Source organism: Pantherophis guttatus, chromosome 15, assembly GCF_059756535.1.
Source record: "Pantherophis guttatus breed Tessera chromosome 15, ASM5975653v1, whole genome shotgun sequence".
NCBI classification, from domain to species: Eukaryota; Metazoa; Chordata; class Lepidosauria; order Squamata; family Colubridae; genus Pantherophis; species Pantherophis guttatus.
This window is the reverse complement of record NC_142077.1, coordinates 9,214,596-9,241,197: the sequence shown is the minus strand read 5'-3', so window position 1 is coordinate 9,241,197 and position 26,602 is coordinate 9,214,596. Positions and strand designations below refer to the sequence as shown.

The 26,602-nt window shown below is 53.9% G+C and overlaps 1 protein-coding gene across 28 annotated transcripts in view; it reads left to right on the top strand.

Annotated features, from left to right (window-relative positions):
• Positions 1-26,602, top strand: part of EIF4G3 (eukaryotic translation initiation factor 4 gamma 3) — a 61,498-nt gene that overhangs the window by 33,998 nt on the left and 898 nt on the right. For 17 of the 28 annotated variants that reach the window (XM_060684523.2, XM_087879030.1, XM_087879037.1 and 14 more), the window contains 29 exons: positions 28-207; positions 624-738; positions 1,285-1,388; positions 1,875-1,997; positions 6,077-6,191; positions 7,927-8,760; positions 9,474-9,565; positions 9,926-10,151; positions 11,231-11,364; positions 11,557-11,676; positions 12,118-12,228; positions 14,993-15,163; positions 15,859-16,056; positions 17,172-17,318; positions 18,115-18,351; positions 18,471-18,575; positions 18,847-18,979; positions 19,260-19,354; positions 19,702-19,795; positions 19,956-20,067; positions 20,275-20,504; positions 21,652-21,767; positions 22,137-22,309; positions 22,442-22,567; positions 22,807-22,888; positions 23,838-23,936; positions 24,588-24,734; positions 25,514-25,595; positions 26,234-26,380. In XM_060684523.2, the coding sequence (XP_060540506.2) occupies positions 28-207; positions 624-738; positions 1,285-1,388; positions 1,875-1,997; positions 6,077-6,191; positions 7,927-8,760; positions 9,474-9,565; positions 9,926-10,151; positions 11,231-11,364; positions 11,557-11,676; positions 12,118-12,228; positions 14,993-15,163; positions 15,859-16,056; positions 17,172-17,318; positions 18,115-18,351; positions 18,471-18,575; positions 18,847-18,979; positions 19,260-19,354; positions 19,702-19,795; positions 19,956-20,067; positions 20,275-20,504; positions 21,652-21,767; positions 22,137-22,309; positions 22,442-22,567; positions 22,807-22,888; positions 23,838-23,936; positions 24,588-24,734; positions 25,514-25,595; positions 26,234-26,380 (4,648 nt within the window). Of the gene's footprint in view, positions 1-27; positions 208-623; positions 739-1,284; positions 1,389-1,874; positions 1,998-6,076; positions 6,192-7,926; positions 8,761-9,473; positions 9,566-9,925; positions 10,152-11,230; positions 11,365-11,556; positions 11,677-12,117; positions 12,229-14,992; positions 15,164-15,858; positions 16,057-17,171; positions 17,319-18,114; positions 18,352-18,470; positions 18,576-18,846; positions 18,980-19,259; positions 19,355-19,701; positions 19,796-19,955; positions 20,068-20,274; positions 20,505-21,651; positions 21,768-22,136; positions 22,310-22,441; positions 22,568-22,806; positions 22,889-23,837; positions 23,937-24,587; positions 24,735-25,513; positions 25,761-26,233; positions 26,381-26,602 lie in introns of all 28 variants that reach the window. The other 11 variants (XM_087879031.1, XM_087879038.1, XM_087879035.1 and 8 more) reach the window with 4 other exon arrangements.

The window sequence follows — 26,602 nt, the reverse complement described above, 5'->3', positions numbered from 1 at the left end:
TTTCCACCCCCCCCCCACCTCCCCCAGTTTTTCCAGAGGCCTCAAATCCAGCCCCCTCGAGCTACGATCCAGAACAGCAGCCCCTCCCTCCGCCCAGGCGCACAAACCCCTACGGCTGTCTATCAGGCCAATCAGCACATCATGATGGTCAACCACCTCCCGATGCCCTATCCGATGCCTCAGGGGCCCCAGTACTGTATTCCACAGGTAAGGTTGCCGCCGCCCGCTTCTGCTGTGCTTGTGAGGGTGGGTGGGACTGTGCTGTGGACGTCCTTCCTCCCCCTCCCTGCCCTTGGTATTCACCAGTTTTTAAGCTTTTGCCTGAAAGAAGGCTGGGAACGCCACCCTTGGAAAAGCCGTGGCAGGCGACTTCACCTGGTGGGCATCCCAAGTCCTCTGTGCGTCTGCCAGGGAGGGAGGTTGCTGAGTTTTCATGGCTTGAGGAGGAAGATGGAGGGGTGGGGGGGGTCAGAGGAAGGCAGAACTTGCCCTCTGGTGCTTTTCCAGTCAGAGGCCTGCTTTGTATCCTCCCTAGAGAGAGGGGGGAAGGCGCTTTCTCCTTTCTCACTGGTGTTTTTTCCCTGTTGTGCCCTCATGCCTGATGCCATCCATTCCTTCCGCAGTATCGGCACAGCGGTCCTCCTTACGTGGGGCCCCCACAACAGTATCCTGTTCAGCCCCCAGGGCCTGGCCCCTTTTATCCAGGACCGGGGCCTGGAGAATTCCCCAACGCCTATGGTAAGATGTTCCTCAGCGAAATCCTGGTCCCTTTCTTCTTCCCCACCCCACCCCCCTTCCCAGGGGTTAAATACTACCGGTTCGGACCGGTTCAGGGGAACCGGTAGTAAGAAATGCTACCAATTCGGGCGAACCGGTATTTCTGACAAGCAGCTGTGACGGGTGATTTATATTAGCTAAAATCTTCCGATTTCCTGCTTTCTAGCTAATTAAATCGCCTGGCACAGCGGATTCCCCCTCCCCTTGCTATTCTACTTACCTTTGCAGCCTTCGGAAGGCTTCAAAATGTTCCTTTTTTAGTGCTGTGCTGGCGGGCCTCAGGCGTGCATGCGTGTGCAAAGTGCGCGCTCAGTAACAGACTTCAGAGGATTTCAGCCCCCCCCCCCCCCCACATGTATCTGTCCAGCCTGGGGGCTCATCCCAGAGCTCCTGCAGGGTATCTGAATGGCTCCCGGCTTGGGGAGGGTTGGCTAACCCGAAAAGTGGCTCCATTCAGCCCCAGCCGGATGGGTTTTTTATTTTATTTTTTTCCTTCCCTCGTTCCAGGAGCCCCTTTCTATCCGAGTCAGCCGGTGTATCCGTCGACGCCCATCATAGTGCCTACCCCGCCACAACAGCCGCTCCCACCCGCCAAGCGGGAGAAGAAGACGGTAAGCGATCTCCGCAGGGGCTTCCCATGGGTTGGAGCGATTGACAGGGCCAGGAGGCCGATCTCAGCTGCTGGAGGCAGCGCCCCCGAGGGGTGGCATCAAGCAAGGGCACTGCCGGCTGTCCGCATTTCAGCGGTTCGATCCTCACCGGGCTCGAGGTTGACTCGGCCTTCTGTCCTTCCGAGGTCGGTAAAACGAGGAGCCAGATTGTTAGGCGGCGGCAATAGGCTGACTCCGCAAACCGCTCGGAGAGAGCTGCAAAGCACCGTGAAGCGGTCTATAAGTCTTAAATACTATTGTTCAGAAGAACAGGAAACACGTTTCGATGGCACAGGGAACGGCAGGGTGTTTAGCTCTTCGGTAGCCCCAGGAGGGCATCTGAGGGTGATCTCTGCTGCCTGGGCACCTTCAACGATGCCAAACTGGGTCTGGCTTGGCCTCCCCGTGGCAGGAAGGACTCAGTGGTTTCCTTGTTTTTTGTGACAGATCCGCATCCGGGATCCGAATCAAGGGGGCAGAGACATAACGGAAGAAATTATGTCTGGCGGAGGGAGCAGGAACCCCACGCCTCCTGCTGTCCGGCCCACCTCTACCCCTACGCCTCCCCAGGTAACCAGCCCTCCCTGCCCTCCTTTCTCCAGAGGAATCCGCCTTGCAAACGTATTTTGGGAACGTCTCTATAGTAGCTCCTGCTGTGCCTCTACTGTCCTAAAAGAGAGAGAGAAGGTCTCCAGTACAGGTAGTCCTCGACTTACGACCACAATTGAGGCCAAAATTTCTGTTGCCAAGCGAGACAGAATTTTGCCCCATCTTACGACCTTGCCACCGTTGTTAAGTGAATCGCTGCAGCTGTTAAGCTAGTCGTGAAGCGAATCTGGAGGGGGCCCCCCCATTGTCTTTGCTTGTCAGAAGGCTGCCAAAGGGGATTGCACACACACACCCCTTCCGGGGATGTTGCGACCGTCACAAATCTTGAGTCAGTTGCCAAGCATCCAAATTTTCATTGTGTGACCCTGGGGACGCTGCCATGGTTGTACGCATGAGAAACAGTTGAGCGGTCGCTGAACGAACCATTGTCTGTCGAGGACTTACCTGCGGTTCTTTGTCCTTTACAGTAGTGGCCAAAATTGTGGAAACCTTTTGCGAAAAGTGTATTTTTGAGGTTTGATGGCTAATAACACCACTTTTTTTTTGGCGTTTCAAGATAATCCTATTCCACTGAATATGGAATGGCCTGGGAATAGCCCAGATCTGAACCCAATTGTAAATCTATAGAGCCGATTAAAGAAACTGGTTAGTCAGAAGTGACCCAGCAATAAAACCCAGTTAATAGAAGCCATCATTCCATCTTGGTTTCACATTAGAACAGCTGCGGAACTCAAAGGCTTGGTTCACTCCATGGGAAGACGTTGTAAGGCCGTCATTCATGCTAAAGGTTACCCAACTAAGGATTAACTGACATGGTGATCATTTTTGTCTATCTTGTTTTTTCTACAGTGATCATTTTTGTATATCTGGTTTTTTTCTACGTGTTTGACTTTTCTTTATGCTGTAACTACTAATAGCAAATCCTTCATAAAAGATTGCATTACGTTCTTGATTGAATTATCTTTCCATTGATATATAATTTTATGGTAAAAGGTAAAGGTTCCCCTCGCACATATGTGCTAGTCATTCCCAACTCTAGGGGGCAGTGCTCATCTCCGTTTCAAAGCCGAAGAGCCAGCACTGTCCGAAGACGTCTCCGTGGTCATGTGGCCGGCATGACTCAGCGCCAAAGGCGCACGGAGTGCTATTACCTTCCCATCAAAGGTGGTCCCTGTTTTTCTACTTGCATTTTTTACCTGCTTTCGAACTGCTAGGCTGGCAGAAGCTGGGACAATTAACGGGAGCTCACCCCGTTATGCGGCACTAGGGATTCAAATCTCTGAACTGCCGACCTTTCAATCGACAAGCTCAGCATCTTAGCCACTGAGCCACTGCGTCCCTCTAATTTTATGGTACTACTCAAAAAAAAAAAGTCGTGTTATTAGCTAGTTTTATAAAATACACTTTTCCCAAAAGCTTTCCACAATTTTGGCAGCCTATCTTCCGGGCCCTTGTGGGTGCAGTGTTGTGGGGTGGGAGAGGAATTAATTTGATCTACGTACGCTTCCACCTGAACACCTCTTGGGTTTCTAAAGGAGCAGCCCTGCCTTCTCTCACCTTCAGCCTACAACTGAACAACCCAGGACAGCCACAACATTCAGCTGCAGCGATCCTGCAGCATTGGGCTGTCAGTGCTGTTGCAGTGGCCACAGCATCCGTGGCGGCCAGCTCCTTCTCCCCCTTTCCGTATCGCATCCAGCGGGTCAGTCCGGACCTCTAGTAGGAACTTCCCCGTCTTTTGATGAAGGGCAGAGAAAGTCCACGGGCTTCTCGTCAGGGGAGATCAGCCCCCTTGGGATGCCCTTCTCCGAGCCCGAAGAGAAGGAGGGCTGTGGGAGGGATGGAGGTCCCTGCTGGGACCTCTTTTCTAGCTTAACTGGTGCCCTTTTGGGGTTGCTGGGGTTTTTAATTTATTTATTTTTTATTTAATTTAATTTATATACCGCCCTTCTCCCGAAGGACTCAGGGCGGTGAACAGCCATAATAAAAAGAATGTACAAAAATAGAATTTAAGAGCAGATTAAAATAATTAAATCATGGGCCGAATTTAAAACTCTCATTTTAAAACCAATTTTAAAACCCCATTAAGACCAAATTAAAATCATTTATCCCATCAGGTCTAAATTTAGATCTGATTTAAATCATTCTATCCTTGTTCTTTCTGGCTAGGCCCATGATGGCAAACCTATGCCACGCATACCACAGGTGGCACACACAGCCCTCTCTGGGCACGTGCACCATCATCAGCTGCCCTTCTGGTTTCCAGCATGCACATGTGTGCCAGCCAGCTGGTCTTCTCAGGTGCCGGAGCACCTGAAAATGGCCTGAAAAACAGCCAAAAAATAGGCCATTTTGGGGGCGTTTTTGGGCCATTTCCTGGGCTGTTTTTGGCCTGAAAAACGGCCCCAAAACACGACCAAAACCAGCCAAAAAACAGGCATGGGCGCGCCAGCCAGCTGGTCTATGGGTTTCCGGTGTTCTGGAGTGCGCGAAGACCAGCTGGTTGGCGGGCATGTGCCTGCTGGAAACCCGAAGACCAACTACTGTATTTTTCGGAGTATAAGACGCACCAGAGTATAAGACGCACCTTAGTTTTTAGGGAGGAAAATAAGAAAAAAGCTGATTGGCAGGTGGATCGGCCTCCCGGAATACCCCCAATCAGCTGTTCCCAGAGGTGAATGTTAGCAACAGGTTCCTTGGTTGTGAGCTCTGTGCCTTGCTTTTTTTTCAGCCTCTGAAACTTCTGAAACTCTTGTTTCAGAAAAAACTTTTTTTTTCCTGCCTCTGAAAGCCTCCGAAACAGCTTCAGAAAAAAAGCCTCTGAAGCTCTGTTTGGGGGCTTCTTTTCTGAAGCTTCGTTTCTGATGCTTTTTTCAGCCTCTGAAACCTCCGTTTGAGAAGCTGGGTGGGGCTACATTCGGAGTATAAGGCAAACCTAGATTTTCACCCTTTTTTGGGGGAAAAGGGTGCATCTTATACTCCGAAAAATACGGTAGTCATTGGGTTTCCAGCACTCCGGCGCATGAGCATGAACGCACGTTCCAGTTTGGGCACTCAGTGCTGAAAAGGTTCGCCATCACTGGGCTAGACCCTTTCAGGGTCAGTGGAACTCGGGGAGCTTAGAAGGATGGCAGGTGTGTGTGTGTGTTTTCCTCTGATCCAGGATCCTCGGCCCATTGCCTGGGGTGGCGGGTTCGAGACGTGCAGAGAGCTGTGCCCTGTTTCAGTGCAGCTGCCGATAGTAATGTTCTTTCTCTTCCCACTTTCCTCCTGCTGCTTTCTTCTTGTCCCTCCCTCCTACCCCCCTCCCCAATATGTATATTACGATTTGGTTTTCTTCCTTTTTCAAATTTCTTCTCCTTCTCCTCCTCCTTTTCCTTTTCCTTCTTCTTCTCCTCCTTCTCCTCATCCTTTTCCTTCTCCTTCTCCTTCTTCTCCTCCTCCTCCTCCTTTTCCTTCTCCTTCTCCTTCTTCTCCTTTTCCTTCTCCTTCTCCTCCTCCTCCTTTTCCTTCTCCTTCTCCTTCTCCTTCTCCTCCTCCTTTTCCTTTTCCTTCTCCTTCTCCTCATCCTTTTCCTTCTCCTTCTCCTTCTTCTCCTCCTTTTCCTTCTCCTTCTCCTCCTCCTTTTCCTTCTCCTTCTCCTCCTTTTCCTTTTCCTTCTCCTCCTCCTTTTCCTTCTCCTTTTCCTTCTCCTTCTCCTCCTCCTCCTCCTTTTCCTTTTCCTTCTCCTTCTTCTCCTTCTCCTCATCCTTTTCCTTCTCCTTCTTCTCCTCCTTTTCCTTCTCCTTCTCCTTCTCCTTCTCCTTCTCCTCCTCCTCTTCCTTTTCTCCTCCTTCTCCTCCTCCTTTTCCTTTTCCTTCTCCTCCTCCTCCTCCTCCTCCTTCCTCTTCCTCTTCTCCTCCTCCTCCTCCTGCCCTTTTTCTCCCTCCCTCCCGCCTGCCCTGCCTGCTTGCTTGCTTGCGTTCCCACTTTGCCGTTTTTTACGTTCTCACACTCATTATCACTCTTTTTTTTTTTTTTTTTTGTACCTCCAATCTCAGCAGCAGCAGCTGCCCAGCCAGGTCCCTGAGCACAGTCCTGTGGCCTGTGGGACTGTGGAGATCTCTCCCCTTCCTGCCAGCAGCCCCATCGCGACGACGGGCGGCCTCAAGCAAGGTGGGTGGATGGACAGCTCGTCCTGGTTGGAGAGAGAGGTGGGTTTCGCCTCCCTTCCTCCCTCCCTCCTCCTGAGGATCGTTGGGGGCAGAGGAGAGGCTGAGTTTCCCACCCCTCCGCCTCCCATTCTGGACAGGAGGGGATTGGTTGTCTTGAGCCCCATCTGCAAAGACTTAAAAGGATTCGGGGAAGCCGAAATCCAATGACCTTAACCCAGCCTTATTCCCAGTGCTCTGCCCTGGCCTCTCTTTCAGCAGCCAAACCTGTAGGAGAAGCTGGACCCGCCCCCCCTCTCTTGGGACAAGTGGTTCGAGGCATGCCCCCCTCCTCCCACTTCCCCAGTCATGCCGCAGCCTGGCCCAGGTCCTGCTAAGCTGCTCCCAGGCCTCTTTTGCTCTTAGGGACTGGCAGCCTGGCGCTCCAGTCCTTCCTGGCCTGAGAGAGGATCCCAGCCCCACCTTGGCCATCTGGAGTGGGGAGGAGTGCAGAGACGGATGGGATTTTTGTATAGAGGCATCTAGGACTCGGTCCTCTTGGATTCGTGGTTTGAATTCTGTATCCGTTTCTATCTGTCGCTGATACTGTGCTCTCCGCACACGCCCTACCGCCTCCTGGTAGAGGAAGGATGGCTTATATATTTTAAAATGCAGTCAGAAAATTCAAATCGCATGGAACGCACATGCTTCGTGCTGCTATCCCCACCCACCAGGACCGTTTCCTCACCACGTGGTTTGCCCCCCCCCCCATTGCCCCCCTCTCCTCTCACACCTCCCCACTGTTGGATCAACCTTCCCCTTGCTTAGCGCTTCTCTTCCACTTTGTCTTTCAAACATGGGTGGCAATATCCTGGTTCAGAACGATGGGCTTTGTTGGGATGACTTAAGTCTAAAGGGAAATGAGAGCTAAGACAGCCCTCCCCCCCCCCCCCGACTCGTCCCTGGGGCAACCCTCAATTCCGCCCCACCTGGAGGGCCGCTGTAGCTTTGAAACAGCCTTGGCTCCATAGCAGCAAACTCCTCCTCGTCATGCAGAGCTTTGCTTCTGCCCTCAGGCCAAGCAGCTCTCGAGAAGGCCACCCCTGCTGTTGCCACCTGGCAGCCAAAAGATTGCTGGCTTTTGGTTCGTGGTCTGTCCAGGGATGGGCTTCAAAAATATTAGCAAGGGGTTCTCTGCCCGGTTGCTGGTTGGGCGTGGCCTAGTCGGCCTCCTGCACTACATTGGGGGGGTGTTTTTGCCCTCCCTGGGCTCCGGAGGCTTTCCTTGAGCCTCTGGGAGGGGAAAAACAGGCTCTCCAGGCTCTGGAGGCCCTCTGGAGGCCTTCCTGAACTTCCGGTAGGCCCATTTTTCGCCCTCCCCAAGCCTGTGTATGCCCTGCACTTAACCTGCATCCAAAATGGGCCGCGTGGAGACTTCTGGGACGGATGGGCGGAGTGGGTGGGGCGAGGCCAGCCAGGAGTGGGATTTGGGGGTTCTCTAGAACTGATAGAGGTTTTCCCAAACCCCTACGAACCCCCAGCAGCCCACCCCTGGGTCTGTCCCTTCAGGTGTGTGGCTCTCTGAGATCGAAATGAATCGGGGGGGGGATCTCTGTGGGTTCCCCCCTCGTGGGTTGGCAAAGAGGTGTACCGAGGAGAGCTGCAGCTGGTGGGCCTTGGAGGGGAGTGAGGTGGGGGCAGCGTCTGTTCAGTCTGACGGGGCTCGGCTTTTGTAATTCTGCCTTTCTCCTTTTCCCCAGAAGAGAAGCCTAAAACAGATCCAGTATTAAAATCTCCTTCCCCTGCCCTCAGACCAGAGCCGAGTGGAGAGAGGAAAGAACAAGCGGGCCTGACTGCGGAGACCCCCCCCTGCCCAGAGACCTCCTTGGAGCCTTCTAGTCCCGTTGGAGCCCCCTCCCTTGCAGTCGTGCCCCCCAGCAGGTTGCCACTTGCATCGGGCTCCTCGCAGGATGGGTGCGAACTGGCTTCCCCGCCACAGGAGGCTCCTCCTCCGCTTGCCAGGGCTGGGCCCTGCCTGGAATTGCCCAGCTGCCCCCTGGTGGAGGAGGCCGACCCAGAGAGATGTCGGGAGCCCTCTAGGATAGTCCCCAACGACCTGCACCAGACTCCTAGTGCTAATCTAATTAATGAACTCAATGGAGTTCCCGAAAGGGTAACGCTCAGCGAGAACATCCTGGAACTCGGCGGACCGAAGGAAGCCGTGCCGCCAGCCCTGGAACCGGCGAGTGAAGAGCCGGAAGTCGAATGTGCGCCACCTGCGGCTTCTGTGGCTCTTCCCGGCTCTCCCTCGCCGCCTCCGAAGCCTCCCCACTCTCCCCTTGCCCTGCCCGTGGCTCTCGCCCCCCATCTTCCCCCGTCTCCTCCCCGCTCGCCTTCCCCTCCTCTCCCGCCGGGTGGTGCTCCCGCCGCCCTCCAGGGGGATTTGGACAGAGAGGAGTCCCCCAAACTGACTCTGAGCGAAGATGCTCCCAATGCGAAAGACGAACTGGAGGTGGACGGCCGGCCGGAAGAAGAAGAAGAGTTGGAAGAGGATGACTTCCAGGGCTTGAGTGCCAAGACAGACCCTGAAGAAGGTGAGTCAGCATGCAGGTCTTGGCCTTCCCCTCCTGGGCGACTCTAGACTCTGTTCTGACCTAGGCTCCCTTAAAAATCAGGAAGCAGAGTCTTGGTTCCCGGCAAAACCACTTTTATTTACACGACTCTGAATTCCTTTCATTCACAGTCAGCAAGGCCTGTCCAAACAGTTTTTCAAAGGAATATTTATAAACACAGACCTTATCTCGCTTGGCAAGCTGCCACGTAACTTGTTTCCAACTGCAGTACAAGGCAAAACTTGGCACAGAGTCTCTTAGCGTTACGAACAGAACTTTCCACTCTTGAAACGAACGAACGAACGAATTGTTTCCTGCAGAAGCCCCCTCCCCATTCGCTCCTCTTTTGTTTCCTATGGGAGGGGCCAATCACTTCCAAGGTGCAGCTTTACTCCTGAGTCGACCCTGCTTTCTGAGCTGTTCTTGTCTTCTGGCAGCTCTGCACATGCGCACACTGGGAACAGGCTCCAGCTGTTCCTCTACCTCGCTGCTGTCTCTCTCCCTCCCTGCCTCTGATGCAGAGCCCTCCTCCGAGCTTTCCCCAGCCCCCAGGACTGGCCCATGTTCCTCCCCAACCTCCTCACTGTCCGACTCTGCTGCCAGCTTAGCTGGCTGCCGGTGGGCTACAACAGACTTTTCCTGCTCCAGACTTCCTTTGGGAGTGGGAAATGATCCCTTTTTGATCTGCTTTGCAGCCCCAACAGCTGCAGCTGCACCAAAGACGTGTAAGAAACCAAAAGAACAGAGCCAGGCAGCCGACGAAGGGCTGGAGGCGGCGGAGCCTGAGGTGAGTTGGGAGGAGCCCCTCTGCGCCCAGCGGGGCAGGTGGGCACTCGTCTCCCAAAGACACAACACCGGCTGGGCCTCCCCTGATGCCAGTCTGCTTAACTGGAGTGGGCTTCCTCCCGCCAAAGGATGATGGATTTTGGGGAGGGGGAGAGAGACGAGGGAGGAAGAGCTCGGATTAGTCTGGCCAAGGGGTTGGGTGGAAGGTGGGACCTGGGGGGGGGGGGGGGGCTCCTAGCAACTCCCAGTTGTCTGCAGTGGGGAGTGAGTTTTTGGCTTCCCCCTTTGCTGAGTGAAGCTGCTGCGCTGCTTGCTGGGCCCAGAGAGGGGTTAATTCAGGCCCGGCCTCTCTCTGCTTCAGCCTCAGGCAGAAGAGGCGCTCGGAGGGGAGCGGATCCCCGAAGCTGAGCAAGAAGCTGGGAGTCTCGACAGGGCCTCTCCATCCGACCTGAAAGTAGCCAACGTGACGGAAGAAAACGGCGAGCAGGAAGGAGAGTCTGTCAGCAATGGGGCCGAGGAGGCTCCCGAGAGGGAAGGTGTCTGCGCGGAGAGCGCCAGCGAAGCCCCCACCTGCCAGCACAAGCCAGGTAGCCTCCATCCTCAGCCTGGTCTCCCGAATTCAGAGAGGGGAAACTCCTCAGGCAGCCCACTCCTCCCCCAACCTCACGGGAACAGAGAGGGCGGCTCCAAGGAGAGAGAGAGGTCTCAGCAGTTGACGATCTGCGTCCTGCAGGACCAGAATCTGGAAGTGGGCTGTGCCTGATAGGCCAGGTGGTTCGTTTTTGGGGGTGGGGGGGCAGTCCTGCCGTGGTTTCAGAGAGTGAGGAAGAGGAGGGCTGCCTTCCTCTTTTAGAGACACCTGGTGCTTTGGCTGCTGCTCCGCCCCTTGCGTTCCAGCTCAATTCTGAACAAAACCAGACTTTGGGTGGGTTGCCGTGTGTGTGTGTGTGTGTGTGTGTTTGTGCGTGCTCTCCCTTTCAGAGGGATCCAGGGGATTCCAAAAGAGCCTCATTGCCACATCCCGCCATCCTTTGGGGACTCGATGGTGCATTAGGTGCACCATCACCAGCCTCTTCCCAATAGTATAACTACAGGACGCAGTGGCTCAGTGGCTAAGAGGCTGAGCTTGTCGATCGAAAGGTCGGCAGTTCAGCTGTTCGAATCCCTAGTGCCGCGTATAACGGGGTGAGCTCCCGTGACTTGTTTCAGCTTCTGCCAACCTAGCAATTCGAAAGCCCGTAAAAAAAAAAAATGCAAGTAGAAAAACAGGGACCACCTTTGGTGGGAAGGGAACAGCGTTCCGTGCGCCTTTGGCGTTGAGTCACGCCAGCCACATGACCGTGGAGACGTCTTCGGACAGCGCTGACTCTTCGGCTTTGAAACGGAGATGAGCACCGCCCCCTAGAGTTGGGAACGACTAGCGCATACGTGCGAGGGGAACCTTTACCTTTAACCATCATCAGGACTTGCTAAAAGATAGCCAGTTTCAGCCAGGCAAGGGAGGGAACACCCTCTGGTGCCCTTCTAGCCGCTTTGAAAGGGGGGCCTTACCTGGATGGTCTCGTTGCCCACTTTGACCCAGACCTTGCAGCTCCCACCCCACCCCACTCCCCGCTCCAGAGAGCGGTGAGCTCAGTGGTGAAGAGCAACGTTTCTGCCACTACAGAACAGTGGAAGCCTGTGGACACCGAAGGGAAGAAGCAGTACGATCGGGACTTCCTGCTGGACTTCCAGTTCATGCCCGCCTGCATCCAGAAGCCGGAGGGGCTGCCGCCAATCAGCGATGTCGTCCTCGATAAGGTCAGGAGCCTGTGAGTCAGCTGGGCACTAGAGGAACGGACCCCCCACCCTCCCCACCCTGCTTTGTTGCCTTTCAGCCCCTGAATGGGAAACCAGAGGAGGGCTGGACTAAACGCCTGGGAGCAGCCGAGTAGGGGGTACCGCCAGCCTCCTTGCCCTGCGTAACTCTTCCCCTCCTTTCTGGCCCTGCAGATCAATCAGCCCAAACTGCCTCTTCGGACGTTAGACTCTCGGATCTTGGCCCGGGGCCCAGACTTCACCCCAGCCTTTGCTGATTTTGGAAGACAGGTCCCTGGCGGACGGGGCAGCGCTGTAAGTGAGCCTCACCTTTTTTTGCTTCGGATTGCCTTTTGCCGTCTTGGCTCTGCGCATGGTCAGCCGTCCAGCATTCGCGGACACAGGCTTTGGATGTTCGGGCCTGCGCTTTGTCTTTCCCATCCTTCCTTTTTTTTCCTTCCCTCCCGTTTTCCTTGCCTTTCTTGGTGTGGTTCCCCAGCGCTCTGCTCCGTTCTTCCTCCAAAGCTCAGGCCTCCCTGGGTGCTTCCCCAAGACGCCTGTCCTCCTTCTGCCTCTGCTTTTGCTCCTTGGGCCGGAGGCAGCCTGGAAAGCGAGCGGGGAGGGCAGTGGTCGCGTGCAGAGATCAGTTGGCTATTCAGGGGCCACAGAATCTTCCCCCCCCCTCTCCCTCCAAAACCTGTCCCCTGGTGCGGCTGCCTGGGCTGAGTCGCTCCCCTCCTTCCTTCGTTCCTTCAGGCCTGCAAAGTGCAGCCCCCACCCGGACTCCCCTCTGGCACACGATGTGGCACCCCAGCATGCCCTTTGTTGGTCTCGTCTCACCCACAGCTGAGGAACCTGCAGATAGGGGTAAGGCTTCTTGCTGCCCCCTCCCTGTCCCCACCCCTGGAGCTTTCAGCCTGCCTTTCCTCTTCCCCTCCCTCCTTACCCTGCCAGAGGAGCCCTGACTCCACGCAGGTAGTGGCTTACACGGCACCGGCCTTGCGCTGCATCAGGGCTGGGGGCGGGACGTCCCCCGCAGAGGGCATGCTGGACTTTGGGCCTCAGCCGGATCCACCCTAAACCGCTCTCCACAGTCCTGGGCAAAAAGGGGAGACCAGGTGAGTCCTCTTGAGCCCATTGGCTTCTCCAGCTGTCTGGTTGCAGCCCTGGGAGCCATAGTGGGGTGGGGGGGGGTGTCCTCTGCCTGTTGCTATGCCCCCTTGCCCTAGCCTGAGAATCCAGGGGGTGGGCAAGACGGAGCAGGAAGGCCTGCTCCATGCTAGATAGCAGCCGGCGGCCTGGGCCATCGCCACCTGTCTTCGAGCAGCAGCGGCCTTCGCCGCGGGGACAGGAGGAAGCTGTGGGCAGGCTGGGCCTACGACCTGATTCTCGGCCACCCCAGAGGCAAGGGGCATCATCATCACGCATCTCTTTCTACCGTTTGCTGAGGTTTTGCTGGCGGAGGGAGCCGCGGTTCGGGTTCCAAAGAAAGAACGCACAGAAAACCAGCATAAATATAATTAACGAAGCTTTACTTGTTAAGGTTATTGTTGTTGTGTTACCAACCAGCAGAGTAAATGCACAAGGAAACGTTGCTGAGAGCAATGAATAAGAGATATGCAAACTGGTTTATCAAAAGTTTACTTTATAGTGAAAAAACAATCTCATAGTCTTTAAACAAATTCCAAGTCTTTGCCAGTAAATCAGTCCAGTAGTTACAGAATCTTCTTACTCAACAAACAGTAGTTGGTTAGAATAACAAACTCACTCTGGTTCACAAACCACGATGGTTGCAGATCCATCCAGTGATTACAGATAACAACTTCTCTCAATGGTAGCTTATCATATCAGCTTCATCATCTCATCATCTTCATACACAATGGCAGCATAGCATTGCAGCTTCCTCATCAACAGCAGATCATAGCAGCAACTGAACACGTTACAGAAGCTTTGCTTAAATATTCTCACAGCCAGTAATTATGTGATTACAGCATGACTCAGCATTAAAGCCACATAATACATATACAGATAAAGTAACAGCACACTTACATTGCCAGATTCATCCAGAGAGGCCCTTTCCCAATCAGCAAACGGTGGGAGGACAGCTGGAGCTGCGATGAGCCCATTTGCAGACCTCCCTCCTCTCTCTCTCCACCCCCCCCCCTTTGCTTCCACAAGAAACACCTGCAGGGTTTGGGCGTCAGCAAGGGAAGGTTACACATTAGCGAGGAAGAGAAGTAATGAAGTGCTTATCCAAGGCCCTGACTACGTACCCGTGTGAATGAGACTGCTCCTGGTCCATTCCTTGGTCTCCCAAGTCTGGTCAGCATTAACGGATGTTCTCCTCGGCAGCGTGCCAGGGAAATTCCTTGTGGTCCTTTCCAGATCAGTCCAGTTATTTGGAGGCCTTTGCATTGGTGCATAGGCAGGTCATACGGATGGCTCCGTTCAATTGCTGCAGTGCTGGTCACGTGCGTTTTGGAGAGCAGCGGGCTTAGCAAGCCAGAGATAAAAAGTAGAGGGCAGATTTAGTCCTTGCTTCCCCAGAACTGAAACGGTCCTTCTTTGGCCGCCTTGCTGGGAGCTTGGTTTTGTGGCTGGGCTTGAAATCCGCATTGCTCTTTTTTCCCCCATGGCTGCCTATCCTGTGATGATGATTGCTGCGTTTTTAGCTGGGATGTATTTAAAATGCAAACGACATCTCCCCTCCTTCTCCTCCCCCCCCCCAAGCATAGAGCATAATAAAAGCAAAAGATGAACCTTTTTCCAGAACAAGGTTGATAGAATTGCAGAGCGTCTCTCTCTGGAATCTTCAAACGGGTTTCGGTCATTTCAGAAAGAAACGGGGAGGGGGAGGGGGGTCCCACAAAAAGCAGTGGCCAGTCAAACGTGGTGTCAGGGTTCCAAGTTATACACCCATAGCAAACAGAACTCCGAGGCAGGTAGATTCCTCAAAGAATAGTTTCATTGGACATATCATATCATATCCAGAATGGATATTCCCACAGTTTTTACCTAATTAAAAGTAAAAGCTTTTTCCCCCTTTCCCAAACAATCAGTCACATGGTCCAATCAAGGTGCTGTCTGGTTGCCTGGTAACGTCGCTCCTCCTCCTCCTGGCCACCTGTGGGAATGTCCTTGGTTCCCAGGAGAAAGTATTTTGTTTTGGCTACAAAACCCCAGCTATCTCTTATTCCTCCCTCCCTATTGCTCAGCTCCAGTGTGGCAACACTGAAGCTTCAAAATAGCTTCAGCCAGGCCAGCTTCAGGTCTTGACATGTCGATTGTAAAGATTCCGTCTTGAATTCCCCATTTGTGGAATTACTGTGCCGGGCACTATTGATCTTGGGCTCCTCCTGGTCCCTCCAGCAGAACCTCTGGGCGCTGGTTTGATCAGGAAGCTGCTGGCGATAGGATTTCATCTTTGTTACTGATAATCTTCCGTCTTTCAGGTCCAAAATCCTTCTGGCGACAGTGAGGAACATAAAAAAGAAAGTTAACTCATTCAGAAGGCAACACCCCCCCCCCCCGGAATGAAGGGCATTTGTTTGTGACTGGAGTCCAGGTTGTTTCCCCTCCCTTTGTGTAAAAGCCAGATGTGATAGCCTGGAGGGCTCCTTTTTTGTCTCAGCTGCTGAATGTCGGGCCGCGGAGATCTCAGCCAAGCCAAAGGAGGGAGCCCAGGAAGATCATCACGGTTTGCATCAAAGAGGACGTCCATCTGAAGAAATCCGAGAACGCCTGGAAGCCGAGCCTGAAGAGAGAGACCCAAGTGGAGGACCCCGAGAATATCAAAACCCAGGTGGGGTGTGCAGAGAGACGACGAGGAGTGGCCCTGCAGTTGGCGCCCATTAAGAGACGAGGACACCAATGCCAGGCTGACCACAGCTTCTTTCAACTGGCGTTTTTCTAATGGCCAGCTTGCTTTCTGGAGGAGGGGAGGGGCTCCCGGTGCTAGAGGGGCTCCCATAGCTGCAGACCTGGTTGTCACTGCGCCATACACACATACCCCACCACTTTTCCTTTCCCCTCCTGCCCAGCCCTCAGCAGGATAGAGGGGTTGAAATAGGGGATCCCCGACAGAGATGAAATGCTACCGGTTCGGACCAGTTCGCCTGTACCGGTACTAAAAAATTGCTACCGGTTTGGGCAAACCGGTATTTCCAAAAATCAGCTGTGCTGCTTAATTTATAAATCCTGATTTCTAGAGAATCTAAATCGTGTAGCACAGCTTCCTCCCCTCCCCCAGGTTGTTCTACTCACCTTTGCAGGCTCAAAAAAAGGCTTCTTAATCCTCCTTTTTCAGCGCTGCATGGTAGCGCATACGTGCAAAGCGTGCATTTGGTGTACAGTGTATGCGCGTGCAAAGCGAACTGGTAGCAAAGCGAACCGGTAGCAGACTTCAGAGCATTTCACCCCTGATCCCCGGGGAATTTTTTCTTGGCTAGTGTTCAGGAACTCTTGCGGATGCCTCTTCCTCTTTTCCTTCCCTCCCAGGAGCTGTTCCGCAAAGTCCGCAGCATCTTGAACAAGCTGACCCCGCAGATGTTCAACCAGCTCATGAAGCAAGTGACCGACCTGACGGTGGACACGGAAGAGAGGCTAAAAGGGGTCATCGATCTGGTGTTCGAGAAAGCCATTGACGAGCCCAGCTTCTCTGTGGCCTACGCCAACATGTGCAGGGGCCTGGTCATGGTAAGGCCGGGCCAGCAGAGGTCGGGTGATGCTAGGTACCCTAGAATCCGGGCTCAGATTCGGCTATGGAATTCAAAAGTGGGCTGTCCAGGGCCCTATCGGAAGGATGCCATTCCGGAAGGGAGGGGGGAAGGCATGGTGGACCACGTAGTTTGCATGCTTTCGCTGTAGCTGTAACTGCTTGGGAGCTTAAAAGGGAGTGGGGAGTTCACACCATGTGCAGCGACTCCCCCTGAACCGGTCCCAGCTGGGTATATCCAAGGTTGCAGTGCCCCGAGGATGAACTCATTCTCACCATCCAGCCTCAGCGATTTCCAAAACACCTTTGTGGCATATTACTGGCTACGGATGGACACGGGCAGAGGTCAAATCCCGCAGGTTCTGACAGGTTCTGGAGAACCGGTAGCAGTTTGAGCAGTTCAGAGAACCGGCAAATACCACCTCTGGCTGGTCCCAGAGTGGGGAGGGAATGGGGATTTTGCAGTATCTTTCCCCTGGAATGGGGATTTTGTAGCATCTTTCCCCTGGAGTGGGGAGGGAATGGGGATTTTGCACTATCCTTCCCCTGGAGTGTGGTGGGAATGGAGATTTTGCAATATCCTTCCCCTGGAGTGGAGTAGGAATGGAGATTTTGCAGTATCCTTCCCCTGAAGTGGGGTGGGAATGGGGATTTTGCATGTATCCTTCCCCTGGAGTGGTGTGGGAATGGAGATTTTGCAATATCATTTCCCCAGGAGTGGGGTGGGAATGGAGATTTTGCAGTATCTTTTCCCTGCCACACCCACCAAGCCACACCCATAGAACCGGTAGTAAAAAAAATTGAATTCCCCCACTGGACACCGGGTATCAGGATGGAGAGGGGGGTAGTTGAAAGTGGAAAGTTAGCCAGACGAAGCTTTTCGCCTGAGTTTCAGACTCCGGGCGCCTGACTTCTCTGCAATCATTATCTCTCAGTAAAAGTTCCCTTTGAAATGGAAACCATTTCCAGAGTTCCTACTTTCTTAGGAAGGTAGTTGACGTGCCTGCTGACGTGGGCGCTGAGGGCAAGCGCCCGATGGCGGCTGCAGGGAGGCCTCCTTCGTTCACACCTCAGTCTGTCCTTTTCCCTTCCGCAGTTAAAAGTTCCAATGGCCGACAAGCCCGGCAGCACAGTCAACTTCCGCAAGTTGTTGCTGAACCGTTGCCAGAAAGAATTTGAAAAGGACAAGGCCGACGACGATGTCTTCGAGAAGAAGCAGAAGGAGCTGGAGGCCGCCACCACCGTGAGTGTAGCTGGGACCTCCTGTCCTTTTTGCCTGCGGAGGGTGGCTGTGGCTTCGGTGGCTCTTGCCTGGAAGGGAGGGAAGCCTTCCTGGTAGCCGGTCTAGGAAAGGGCAGTTGGGAACAGAGGAGAGAAAGGCTCTCAGCTAGCCGGTGTTCTTTCCTAGGCTTCCCAAGAGCATGAAGCAGACTCCTTGTCCCGACAAAAACCCCTTTTTATTAAGTTACTGTGAATTCCTCTTATTCACATCCAGCAAAGTCTTTCAAGGCAGAATTTACAGTCACAGACCTTATCTGGCTTGGAGAGCTGCCAGGCCGATATCTTCAAAACTTGGCGTGGAGTCTCGGAGAGTCACAAACCAATTAGGCAAACTAATTGTCTCTTGCAAACTCCACTCCCCTTTTGCTCCTCTTTTATTCCCTCTGAGAGGGGCCATTTATCGTCCACCTGTGGCCTTACTCCTGAGTCGACCCTTGTTCTTTAGCTGTTCCCTTCATCTGGCAACTCTGTGCAGGCGCACACTGGGAACAGGCTCCAACTGTTCCTCTGCCTCACTGATGTCCAACTCCGAAGGCAGCTGATAACTATCATATGGCCCTGGCCCCCTCTGTGCCTCCGATGCAGAGCTCTCATCCGAGCCTTCCCCAGACTCCAGGACTGGCCCATGTTCCTCCCCAACCTCCTCACTGTCCGAATCTACTCCCAGCTCCACTGGCCGCTGGCGGGCCACAACAGCCGGTGGCTCCTTTGCTCAAGCCTCTTTCCTTGCGCCTTCCCCCCTCTCCCCCACCCCCCAGCCAGAGGAGAGGACTCGGCTTCACGACGAACTGGAGGAGGCCAAGGACAAGGCCCGAAGGCGGTCCATCGGCAACATCAAGTTCATCGGGGAGCTTTTCAAGCTGAAGATGTTGACGGAAGCCATCATGCACGACTGCGTGGTGAAGCTGCTGAAGAACCACGACGAGGAATCCCTGGAGTGCCTGTGTCGCCTGCTGACCACCATCGGCAAAGACCTGGACTTTGAGAAGGCCAAGGTAGGGGCAGCCGGGGAAGCCGGACGTCGGGATTTGCCGGAGGTCTCTCACTCCTGGAACGTGGGGGGGGAAAAAAAGAGGAGGCTAGCATCGGATGTGATCCATTCTGTTCTCTCCAGCCTCGAATGGACCAGTATTTCAATCAAATGGAGAAAATTGTGAAGGAAAGAAAAACCTCCTCCCGAATTCGGTTCATGCTGCAGGATGTCATTGACCTTCGGCAGGTATGTGTCTGCTGAGGTAAGAGGTCGCAGATGGCTCCGGATTATTCCCCTTGGCCCTTCCTCCTCCTCCTCCGGGAAGCGGGGTGGGTGGTGTGGCTCCAAGCCGGAGGCCAGAGGAGTTTTTCTGCCCTCCGGCTCTCCTGGGTCTGGCTGTCCCCAGGGATGAGCGTTCCGGGGCGTGCTCCCCCTTCCCGTGCCTTTGCCGGAGAGAGAGGAGAAGAACCGCCTCTCAGTTGCCGCCGCTTCTTGCCTTCCTCCTCCCCTTCTCTAGTGCAACTGGGTGTCCCGGAGGGCAGATCAAGGCCCAAAGACCATCGAGCAGATTCACAAGGAAGCTAAAATAGAGGAGCAGGAAGAGCAGCGGAAAGTCCAACAGCTGATGACCAAAGAGAAGAGGCGGCCTGGTAAGGAGATTCGGTTTGGGGGAGCAGAGTCCCCTTCCCCTACATGCCTCGAAGCTCGCCTCCCAGGGCCCATCTGGAAGGGCGATTTCCCAGCTGAGCCTGCACCAGTAGCCCATGGGTCTGCTGTAGAGCCTCCCAGAAGCCCCAGGAGAGCAGCCTTCCAGCTTCTGGGTGTGGTGGAGGGCTGCACCTAGAACCGAGCTGAAGCTGCCTGACACACACACACACACACAACAGACAGGGCAAAATTTTTACACAAGACACTTTTCGACTCGTGCAGGTGTCCAGAGGGTGGAAGAGGGAGGCTGGAACACCGTGCAGGGGGCAAAAAATAGCCGTGTGCTGGACCCCACCAAGTTCCTTAAAATCACCAAGGTAGGTATGCGGGGCAAGATCCTTTCTGGGACTTGGGGGTTGTCAGAAACCTAACCGGGGCACGGGAGGGGGGCATTTCCGCATTGTCGCAAGGACACCTTTGGGATGTGGGGAGGGAAGTGCTGAGTTTGAATTCGACGGAGTCCTCATCTTAAACCGTCCTCCTCGTCCGAGGAAGGCTTGCAAGGTCCTGTGAGAGCTCTTCCTCTCTGACGTGCCCTCCTTCTGGGCTGAGGAAGGGGCGAAAGGTTGGCACCGCAAGGCTGGGCTGGGCTGCCAGGGAGGGGAGCAAGGGACCCGCCCATCCTCTTGGGTGCTCGCTAATCTGTCGCTCTGCCCCTTTGTAGCCCAGTATAGACGAGAAGATCCAGCTTGTGCCTAAAGCCCAGTTGGGCAGCTGGGGAAAAGGCAGCAGCGGTGGAGCCAAGGCCAGCGAGATCGGTAAGGGCAGCGCACGTGGCGCATGGTGTGCCACAGTTGGCTGTGTCCCCCTGGGCAACAGGGAGTGGGCACTAAGAAGCCACCGCTTGTGGGAAAACCTCGGGCGAGGGGTTGGTCTTTGTTCTGAGGACAGGCCCTCTTCTCTCCACATCCTCTGCAGATTGTTTACGACCAAGTGCCACTAGCCTGAACCGCTTCTCCGCGCTGCAAGCGCCTGCGTCGACCGTCTCCGGCACCACCCTGGAGCTGGATCCACGCAGGGCCTTGACCAGGTAAAGCCCCCGCGGCCCCCTATGGACATGGCCAGAGTGGCATCACTGGAGAGCGGGATGGTGGAACTGAACAGCTGCCGAGGATGGGGTCCTCCCAGGTCTGGCCCTTTGGCCAAGCCGGTCGCTGACCTCAGGGCTAAAGCACTAGGTCTCCTCTCGAGCCCTCGGGCTGCATTCGCTCACCCCTTCTGCGTTGCTTCCCTCCAGTCGGGGAAGCACCGGCCGAGAGAAGAACGACAACAAGCTGCCACTCTCAGCTGCTTCCCGTCCCAACGCCTTCCTGAGGCTCAGTAGCAGCAGCAAAGAGCAGCTCTTGGACAACCAGGCGCAGGAGGAGCAGCGGAGGGAGATGCTGGAGACCGTGAAGCAGTTGACGGGAGGCTTGGAAAGCGACCGGAACAGTACGGAGGTGGAGAAGAGCAAAGCCAGGGAAGCAGGTGAGACTTCCCATCGTTCTTCCTGCAGGGGCCGGGCTGTGCGTGAGGCTGCCTGTCCTGGGTGGGAGGCAGAGAGGAGAGCTTGCCTGACGAGGGCCAGATGTTTGCTGGGATTCTTCCGAATTAAGGCACCTTCCTTTGGTTTAAGGCAGGGATTCACAACCTTAAATACTCAAAAGAGCCACTTGGACCCGTTTCCCACAGAAAAGAAAACACCGGGAGTCACAAAACCTGGGTGGCCGTGGCCAACTCAACGTCACTCACTCCTACCCAGTCACATGACACACACACCAGCCACGCCTAGGCAGGTTTTGTTGCTCCCAGTGTTTTCTGTGGGAAACGGGTCTCTGTCTCTCTTCCTCTCTTTCCCTCTCTCCCTCCCCTCTGTCTGTCTGTCTGTCTGTCTCTCTCTCTCTCTCTCTCTCTCTCTCCATATATATATATATTTGTCTTCTTACGTTTTCGCGGGTGTGCATATGCAAAAAATTTAAATCTCGGGTGTTTTCCCGCGTCATTATAAATAAGTTGGTTAAAATATTTAAAATCCTAGTTAAAATCCCAGCTTAAAATCTTCTAAAATTCCCTTGCAGAGCACTCTGCAAGGTCCTTTTAGCTGAGGTTTTAAAGGACCTTGCAGAGTGCTCTGTAGTGCTCTGTATTTTAAATATTTTAACCAACTTATTTATAATGACGCGGGAAAACACCCGAGTTTTAAATTTTTTGCATATATATATATAATAAAAAAGAGTCAGTGGTGTCTGACTATATATAATCAGCAAGTACAGGGGCGCTTTGCTCTCACTCTGGAATATGGAGCGAGTCTCCATCCCCCGCCGTCACCCTTACCTTCTCAGGGAAGGCGAGGAATGACTAAGAGGGGAGGGTGAGGGGCAGGGCCACCCAGTGGTGGTTTCAGCCGACAGGGAGCCACAGCAGGGGGACGAAAGAGCAGCATGCGGCTCCAGAGCCACAGGTTGCTGACACCCGGTTTAGGGAGAAAAGCAAGCTCTTGCCTTGAAAAGAACAGTTGTTTTTTCATTAAAACGATGAAGATGCTTCCATGCTCATCGCAGTACAGAGGCTTCCTCACTCACTGGGTCTGTTGTCTCCTCTCCTCTCCCCCCCCCCCGCACTCTCCCAACTTCAGTCAAGTCTGAAGCCCCTGTTCCTCACCCCCAAGAAAAAACAGGCTTGTCAGACGAAGAAATTGAAAGGAAGTGCAAATCGATCATCGATGAATTCCTGCATATTAACGATTACAAGGTAAAACGCAACTGGGGGGGTGCAGGGTGGGGGGGAGGTTGGCTTTCTTTAATGGGTGTGTATGGCCGGCCATCTCGCAGGCAGGTGGCGAAGCCTTAAAACGAGTCCAGGAAATAAATAAAAAAGCACATCTGGCCTGAGCCGAGGCCAGCTCACAATCTTCCGGTGTGGCTCATCCGCCCCTGGCTAGGAAGATCTCAGGTCTTGAAGGCCTCGCCCGAGGCCAGCGGGGATGTCGGGCAGAGGGGGCTTGAGCTCCGCCTGCAAAGGATGCCATCTCCTTCCATGCGGCTTCCTGGAGAGGCCGGCAGGCATCCAGGCTGTAGGGAAGCCCCTCCCCCAACCCCCTCCTTCCCGGTGTCTCCGCAGGAAGCCGTGCAGTGCGTGGAGGAGCTGAATGTGCCTGGCATCCTGCCGGTGTTCGTACAAGTTGGTGTCGAATCCACCTTGGAGAGGAGTCAGATCACCAGAGACCACATGGGCCAGCTGCTCTATCAGCTGGTGCAGTCGGAGAAGCTCAGCAAGCAAGACTTCTTCAAGGGGTGGGTATAGCGCGCCGGAGAGCTCGTGCTTGTTTGCGGGTGCCAGCTGGAGGTGGCCCTGGCCTCAGAGCTCAGGGACCCATCCCACCTCCTGCCAACAGGCATTTTAAAGGCTTTGCCTTTGTGGCTCAGGTTTTCGGACACTTTGGAGACCGCCGACGACATGGCTATCGATATCCCCCACATCTGGTTGTACCTGGCCGAATTGGTGACGCCAATGTTAAAAGAAGGAGGCATCTCTATGAGAGAACTTGTGATGTAAGCCAGGCTGCCTTTCCTTCCCCGAAGCTGGAACTCAGTGGGCCTGGGCAGTAGAGCAGGGGGGTGGGGGGGAGGTATTTCTGCCAGGCCAGCTCTGGCTTTTCCTGCATGCCAAGCCTGCCGAAGGGAGGGACTCAGAAGGGTTCGTTGGCAAGGCTGCCTTCCTGCACGGTAGGGCTTAACTCTCTTCCGAGAGGATAAATCAAGATATTCTTTTGCGTTCTTTTCCCTTTCAGAGAATTTAGTAAACCTTTACTTCCTGTAAGAAGAGCCGGTGTTTTGCTTTCCAAAATATTGCACCTTCTATGCAAACAAATGGTAAGGATGCTGGGTTGCTAGTGGGCCTCTGCAAATCAATCCCCCCCCCACCAGACCTCTTGTCTCACGGGAGAAGCCGAAGGGCCCCCGAGGCCGAAGTCTATTTCGCTATTATTATTATTTTATTATTATTATTTATTGAATTTGTATACCGCCCTACTCCCGAAGGACTCAGGGCGGTGAACAGCCAGATAAAATACATATAATACGAATGTTAAAAAAGCATTAAAATACAATTAAATAATTTGGTCTGGAAAACGAAATTTAAAACACCCCAAATTCTTAAGACAAATTTAAAATTAAAGAAGTTTAAAAGTTTAAAAGAGAGGTTAGGCCAGGCCGGCCTGCTGGAAAAGAAATGTTTTGATGGCACGGCAAAAAGCGTGCCGATCTGGGATCCTCCGTATCTCCGTGGGGAGCTCGTTCCAGATGGCGGGTACCCCCACAGAGAAGGCTCTCCCCCTGGGGCCCGCCAGTCGACATTGTTTGGCCGACGGCACCCTGAGGAGCCCCTCTCTATGGGAGCGTACTGGTCGGTGAGAGGCTACTGGTGGCAGAAGGCGGTCTCGTAAATAGCCCGGTCCTAAGCCATGGAGCGCTCTAAAGGTGGTAACCAAAACCTTGAAGCGCACCCGGAAGTCCACCGGGAGCCAGTGCAGCTCACGCAGGAGGGGGGTCACATGGGAGCGCCCCGTCGCTCCCATAACCACCCGCGCGGCTGCATTCTGGACCAGCTGGAGAGGAGGAATCCATCCACGCCTGGGGCAGGATAGAGCTTGGGCGGCTCCTCCTCGCAGGGGTTCCAGAAGGAGGGAGGCTTGTGGGGCTCCCGGGAGGCGGGTGCGGTGTCTCTCGGCTGCCGCTGGCTGGCGTGCACCTCCCAGAGTAGCCGCTGGCAGTGCTGGATGAGCAGCAGTCCTTGGCCCCATCTATGGCCTTGTGTTTGCAGAGCCATAAGAAAGTGGCAGCCTTATGGAGGGAGGCTGGCCTCAGCTGGAAGGACTTCCTACCTGAAGAGGACGACGTCCACGCCTTTCTCCTGGAGCAGGTATGGGGCTGGTTGGGTCTCCTGTTAAGGGGAAAAGGGAGGGTTAAAGGCAGGGGTGCTTGGATGGAAAAGCGAGCAGGTGTTCTTTCCTAGGCTTCCCAAGAGCATGAAGCAGAATCCTTGTCCCGACAAAAACCCCTTTTTATTAAGTTACTGTGAATTCTTCTCATTCACATCCAGCAAAAGACTTTCAAGGGTGAATTTACAGCCACAGACCTTACCTGGCTTGGAGAACTGCCAGGCTGATAACTTCAAAACTTGGCAAGGAGTCACAAACCAATTAAGCGAACTAATTGTCTCCTGCAAACTCCACTCCCCTTTCGCTCCTCTTTTATTCCCTCTGGAAGAGGCCATTCATCATCCACCTGTGGCCTTACTCCCAAGTCGACCCTTGTTCTTTAGCTGTTCCCTTCGTCTGGCAACTCTGGGAACAGGCTCCAGCTGTTCCTCTGCCTCACTGAGACACCTTCTCAGTGTCTTGACTCTGCGGCCAGCTCTGCTGGCCGATGGCGGGCCACAACAGCAGGCCACCGATTATGGCAAAGTTTGGTAGGGCCGCTGGTCAGAAAGAGCCCCTTGTTACAGGATGGGTCGGATCCCACTTTTTGGCCTGGGCCCGAATGTCTCACCCTTGCTTTTCTAACGTTGCAGAAGTTGGACTTCACAGAAACCGACAGTCCCAGTTCCTCAGAAGCACTTTCCCCGAGAGAACTCTCTGCCGAAGAGCTGAACAGGCAGCTGGAGAAACTCATTGTTGAAGAAGAAGCCGGTGATGAGCAGATCTTTGACTGGGTAGAGGTATAAGACTTTGCCCTGCACACCCAGCGGGAACACAGCAGGATAAGGCCCCTCTGCCCTGCCTCCATCGCCTCCCCTCCCTGATCCCGGGGATTGCTTCACTTAACCTGAACAACCTTTGGCTAGTGGGATCGTATAGGTGGCCCAGCAGAAAACTCACCTGTAGGGCTAGAAATTCAAAGGGCTGTGATGGGCCTAAGCCAACTGCAGTATAAAGGTAAAGGTTCCCTTCGCACATACGTGCTAGTCGTTCCCGACTCTAGGGGACGGTGCTCATCTCCGTTTCAAGAGCCAGCGCTGTCCGAAGATGTCTCCGTGGTCATGCGGCCGGCATGACTCAACGCCAAAGGCGCACGGAACGCTGTTCCCTTCCCACCAAAGGTGGTCCCTATTTTTCTACTTGCATTTTTTTTTTTTACGTGCTTTCGAACTGCAGAAGCTGGGACAAGTAACGGGAGCTCACCCCATTACACAGCACTAGGGATTCAAACCGCCAAACTGCTGACCGTTCGATCAACAAGCCCAGCGTCTTAGCCGCTGAGCCACCGCGTCCCTATAACTGCAATGATTCCCCCCCCGCCGCCAAAAAAAAAAAAGGCTCTCTTAAATGCTTTGCATTGACAGGTTTAATTCCGGCCAAATGGAGAGACTGAAAGGCAGAGGGGAGTGTCAGTTCTTCCGCTGCTAGAGCTAATTGGGTAGAAAAGTATAGAGGGGTTTTTCCAGAAACAAAAGCAAGCCCTTAATTCTTAATTCTGGCAAATGCTCTCCGATTTCAGGCTAATCTAGATGAAAGCCAGATGAGTTCACCTACATTCCTTAGAGCTTTAATGACGGCCGTTTGTAAAGCAGCTCTTCTAGGTGAGTAGTGGCCACAACAGAATTCGAAGGTATGCCGCGTTTGGGCACTCACATGCCTGTTTTTTTAAGGGATTCGAATCGTTGGCGCCTGTTCCTTATTAAGCACAAATCCACGGGTTTCCGGGGTTTGAATTGCTCCCACAAAAAGACAGTATTGTGGCCCAGGTAAGACTGGCTGCGATTCTCGATCAGTGTCATGTAGTTTTTATTTTTCTTTCTTAACCATTAGAACTGTTTTCTCTCGTTCCATTAAAATAGCGAAGGGAATCTTTCTGTATATTAACGTTGGATCTGATCCACTGAGGGTACGGAACTAGATTGGCCAGTGAGAGAGAGAGAGAGAGAAGGTGCAGCCGGGGGTTTCTGTCTTGTGGCTGCTTCCGTTTAGAAAAGGAGAGGACAGAGCAAGCGGTCGCTTCCCTTGGCCGGGGCTCCTTGGCCACCCAGGGCACTTTGGATTCCCAGCCAGCTTTGGGAACGAGGGGGACTTGGAGCGGGGTGGGGGTGGGGACTGGGCAGGGCTCCGCTGCCACCCGTTTCCTGAGAATATCGCTAGCTCAACGATCGGCAAGGTCAAAGGCTTTCTTGGAAGTTGTGAGGAAAAGGGCGTGGTTGACTTGTTCTTTCCTCCCACCCAGTGGATATCTCTAGCTTGCGAGTGGATACTGCCGTCATCAAGCGGAGAGTGCCCATTTTACTCAAGTACCTAGACTCGGACACAGAGAAGGAACTACAAGCACTTTATGCACTGCAGGCATCAATAGTAAAACTTGACCAACCTCCTAGTAAGTATCCGGCACGTGTCTGTGATTCGAATTGTCATTACATTACATTGTAAATGGCTTGATTGGGGATTGATGTGAAGCGGTACGTAAGGTATTCAGCCGGTTCTATCCGGTTCGGGCAAACTGGTAGGGGCGACTGCGGGACGCCCTGCCGACCCACGTGGACGTCATGACGTCCCATTTTTTTGACGTTTTTGAGGCTCTGCGCACCCACGAAAGATG